This window comes from Echinops telfairi, unplaced genomic scaffold, assembly GCF_000313985.2.
Source record: "Echinops telfairi isolate 266 unplaced genomic scaffold, ASM31398v2 ScPeMD7_7469;HRSCAF=8507_0, whole genome shotgun sequence".
NCBI classification, from domain to species: Eukaryota; Metazoa; Chordata; class Mammalia; order Afrosoricida; family Tenrecidae; genus Echinops; species Echinops telfairi.
In genome coordinates this window covers 74,309,304-74,314,165 of record NW_022111372.1, presented here as the reverse complement: position 1 = coordinate 74,314,165, position 4,862 = coordinate 74,309,304, and the positions used below count along the sequence as shown (strand labels likewise).

Below are 4,862 nucleotides of genomic sequence, written 5' to 3'. Positions count from 1 at the left end.
AAGAAGGAGGAGGAGGAGGAGGAGGAGGAGGAGGAAGAGGAGGAGGAGAAGAAGAAGAAGAAAGGCTGTATAAGCTTCTTTTAGGACACACAGTTTACTGGCAGTGCAGGTTGTTCATGTTCTGATTCTCGTGTAGGGAAGTGCAGCCGTGCATATGTGAGAGGTGAAAAGGTTAGGGGTTATTCTGGTAAGTGAGTACTTGGAAGTTTGAGGAGCCCAGAAGTTAAGGGGGGAAGGATATGGGAAAGATTACAGGACACACGGGATTAGGAGGAAAGCAGGACGAAGGAAGGGGAGATAGATGTGAACTGGGAGTGTCTATATGTTGTGTTGTGGGAAACGTCAAATGTACGTCAAGATGGGTAGAAATGTAGAATAAGTGTTGGTGTGTGCACAACAGTGACTTAGACAGTGGCTTACACAATAACAACTCGGGCCATTTGCTTCATCTGTGCTCTTCTACCTTCCGGTGCCATTTTGACACAAACCTCGGTCCCATTGTGTGCACGTTTTAGTAACTGTCCCTGGAAGATGAGTGCGTGGTGGTGCACATGGTTTAATTGAGCCCTTGGATACTAACTAGAAGGCTCGCAGTTTGACTCTACCTAGAGGCACTTCAAAAGAGACACCTGACGACCTGCTTCTGGGATTGATGTTCATGGAAAACCTCAGGGAGCAGTGTTTCACCTGGAAACCCAGGGCTCTCCATAGCTTTCAGTACCAATTGGTTTTGCTTCGGCTCCAGAACAGAAAGACTCTTTAAAAAGCATAACCTCAGTGACGCCTAAGAAGTAACACTATTTCCTTACTATTACCAAGTTTCCAACGCTCTCGGATTCATTAAAATTTTATTTTTATGGTTTGGTATTGTTGAAATTGGATCCAAATGAGGCTGATAATAGTGATAGTTGGTTCAATCTCTTAGAATCTACAGCTTCTTCCTCCATCTCTCTCAGTCTCCCTCCTCCCACCCACTTCAGACTTATTGTTGAAGGCACAGAATCACTTCCCCAGGGCGTTTCCCATAGATTGTATATTGCTGTTTGAATCATTGTGAACCTCTTTGTTTTCTGTGGATGGATATGAAAGGCTTGAGTAGACACCCCGTTTTGTTTTGTCTTTTTTGAGTCTAGGCTTCTATATAAGGTGGTAGTATGCTTTTCCACCAGGAGACACACAACATGTCATTGTCTCACATTTAATGATGTGAGCAGTTGATGATGATCAATCAGTGGCTGTGACCATTTGTTTGTTAACCTACAACCACACCAAACCCACTACCATCACATAGATATCAACTCACAGTGACCTATACAGGGTTTGCGGGTAGGAAGATGATAATCCAATTCTGTAATTTATCAGAAAAAAAGAAAGAAAATATTTTTTTCCTCCTGATTTTATTTTTTTTAATTTTTTCAAATCATTTTATTAGGGGCTCATACAACTCTTATCACAATCCATACATACATCAATGGTATAAAGCACATTTGTACATCCATTGCCCTCATCATTCTCAAAACATTTGCTCTCTACTTAAGCCCCTGGCATCAGCTCCTCATTTTCCCCCTCCCCTCCCCTCCTCCCTCCCTCATGAACCCTTGATAATTTATAAATTATTATTTTGTCATAGCTTACACTGTCCAACGTCTCCCTTCACCCACTTTTCTGTTGTCCGTCTCCCAGGGAAGAGGTTATATGTAGATCCTTGTAATCAGTTCCCCCTTTCCACCCTACCCTCTCTCCACCCTCCTGGTATCCCCATTCTCACTTCTGGTCCTGAAGGGATCATCTGCCCTGGGTTCCCAGTGTTTCCACTTCCTATCTCTACCAGTGTACATTTTCTGGTCTAGCCAGATTTGTAAGGTAGAATTAGTATCATGATAGTGGTGGGGAGAGGAAGCATTTAGGAACTAGAGGAAAGTTGTATTTTTCATCATTGCTACACTGCACCCTGACAGGCTTGTTTCCTCTCTGAGACCCCTATGCAAGGGGATCTCCAGTGGCCTACAAATGGGCTTTGGGTTTCTACTTCACACTCCCCCTCACTCACAATGATATGATTTTTTGTTCTGATGATGCCTGATACCGGATCCCTTCGACAACTCATGATCGCACATGCTGGTGTGCTTCTTCCATGTGGGCTTTGTTGCTTCTGAGCTAGATGGTCACTTCAAGCCTATAAGACCCCAGATGCTATATCTTTTGATAGCCGGGCACCATCAGCTTTCTTCACCACTTTCCTTATGCACCCGCTTTGTCTTTAGCGACCATGTCTGGAAGGTAAGCTTCATGGAATGCCAGTTTAATAGAACAAAGTGTTCTTGCCTTGAGGGAGTACTTGAGTGGAGGCCCAATGCCCATCTGCTACCTTAATACTAACCTATACATATATGCATATAGATCTATTTCCACATCCTCATATATAAATATATTTATATATGTACATGCCTTTATTTAGGCTTCTGTAAATGCCCTTTGCCCCCTAGCTCTTTCCTCTATTTCCTTTTACTTTCCTCTTGTCCCACTATCATATTCAGCCTTCATTTGGGTTTCAGAAATTCCTCTCCGTTACATTACCCTTTGTCACACCCTACCAGGCCTTCTACACCCTCCTCACCACCGATTTAGATCACTTGTTGTTCCCTTGTCCCTGGGTTTGTTAACACCACTTCCTTTCCCATCACGTCCCCCTCTCTCATATAACCCAGGAACTGTTGGTCCTGTTGTTTTCTCCTCTAGATTGCTCATCCAGCATATCTTATTTAGACAGACCTGGAAAGAAAATATTTTTATGGCGAGAAACAGCCCTCTTTTCTACAATTTGATTATCCAATCTGCCTAGGTTAAGCATTTGCTTGTTTTATATATGTATCTTGACATAAAAATTGATTCACAAGCACACTCCTACAGTAACCAAGTAATGAAGATCATGTTTTTATAAAGTGTCAGTGTGATCTCATGGACTTAAACACATTTGGTGGTTGTTTCAATCCACTGCAGTTACTCTGCTGGTTGTCCAGATTAGCCCATTGTTGACCAGTGGACATCTTCAGGGTTCCATTGATTCACCCAGGAGTCAAAGCGAAGCTTCCTTGATTTCTGGTCAGACCAGATGTTCTTGGCTCTTCTTTTGCCACCCAGCCTTGGCCACAGCCTACTTTCCAGAGATCAATGACTCCATATGATAGTTGGAGACCACAGTCTGGGCACGAAGAGTGCTCACTGCTCCGAGGTCAGGCATTGTTTCTAATCTTTTCAGTGGACGGAACTTGGAAATTGTTTTTTGTTTTTTTGGTTGTTTTTATTGTGGTGGGAATCTATAAAACAAAGTGTATGCTTTGTTTGGGTTTTTAAAATTAAGATGCAGTATAAATTTACTGGATGCTTCAACTCCATGCTCCAGGCTATTGGGTCTTTTTCATAACCTCTTCAGTCTTACACCCGTATCTCCTTTCTCCCATGTCAGCACTGCTACTTCACCACACCAGGAAATGATAGAATTAGACCATTCCATAATTACTAGCTTTCTTTACTTCATGATAAATCATAGCATACTCACCACAACAGTGCACCAATATAATTACCAAAGACAACTCAAGATATATTTTTGTAATTCCTTTGTTGTTCTTAGGGTGTGTCGCATAGTGAGTGCGCAGTCAGATTCCTGAGCTTGAAAACCACCCTCAGTAGTTTCTGTTTGTGCGGGCATGGTCACCATCTAGATACGCTTTTAGCTTCATTTACTTTGCTTTACTTTCTACTTTGAGGTTGCATCTTCAATTTTAATTCTGATTACGTGGTTTTAAACGCAAATCTGTAAAACCAGATGTGCTCTACCTTCTGTCCTTGTCCCTTTAGCTCCCTGTCCCTTTCACCTTAGGTAATCCGTTTTTAAAACATTATGTTTTATCTTTTCCTTGTTTGCTTTGTACATACAAAACATGTGTGTGATTATATGTGTTTCCCTCCTTGTATAAATGATAGCGTGCCGTATACTTGAGCTCAGCCCAGCCCATCGTTGCATGGTTTGGTCTGTGGTCATTCCAAAAGCCAAACTTGCTGCTATTGAGTTGATTTCAATTCATGGCGACCCTGTAGGAGAAAGTGGAATTGCCCCTTTGTGCTTCTGAGACTTTAAATCTTTGCAGGAGCATTCAATCTCATCTTTCCCTTGTGGAGCAGCTGGTAGGTTTGAACTGCTGACCTCGGGGTAAGAGCTCAATGCATAACCCACTACACTACCTGAACTCCTTTTGGGGACATTACAAATGCCATTATGGTGACTTCCTTGTATATACGTCTTTTTGCCAGCATACCTCCGGGATAGATTCCCAGGAGTGAGGTTTCTGGGCAAAGGTAAAGTGCTTATGGGATTCGCTCCATCTTGCCAAATGTCCTTCTTCAGTGGTTGTGCCATTTTGCCTCCCCACCAGCGATGTATGAGAGGGATTGCTTCTCCACAGCATCGCCAACATGGCATCACCAGGCTTGTGGATGTTTGCCAGGCCAGGTATCTTTGTGGAATGTTAAACCAAGTTTTCTCATTACAAATGGCATCATTTCTCATTTCAAAAGATGCAGTCACCCTGGCCTAGTGGATGGAAGCATACTCTTCTTTGGCATAAGCAAGGTGAAAGAGCACGCGTCTGTAGCATTTCCAAACACAGAGCGGAGAGCCTGGAACAGAATCAACCTTTAGTCACCGTGTGTCGTGTCACAATGAGTCTGAACACTCCGGCAGAAGACTGCACTTAGGATCCGGAGGCACCTGATTCTAAGCTGAGCTCGTTCAAGTGTGAAAATTACTGAAATTGCAAATGACTAAAGTTCTGAGCTTCTGTTCGCTCCTTTGTAGGATGGGG

General features: G+C 42.9%; 1 protein-coding gene across 1 annotated transcript in view; it reads left to right on the top strand.

Moving 5' to 3' along the window:
* Window positions 1-2,269: 2,269 nt before the first annotated feature.
* Window positions 2,270-4,862, top strand: part of CYFIP2 (cytoplasmic FMR1 interacting protein 2) — a 132,139-nt gene continuing 129,546 nt past the window's right edge. Inside the window, exon 1 of the mRNA XM_045284704.1 lies at window positions 2,270-2,280. Coding sequence (XP_045140639.1) covers window positions 2,270-2,280 — 11 coding nt within the window. The remainder of the gene's footprint in view (window positions 2,281-4,862) is intronic.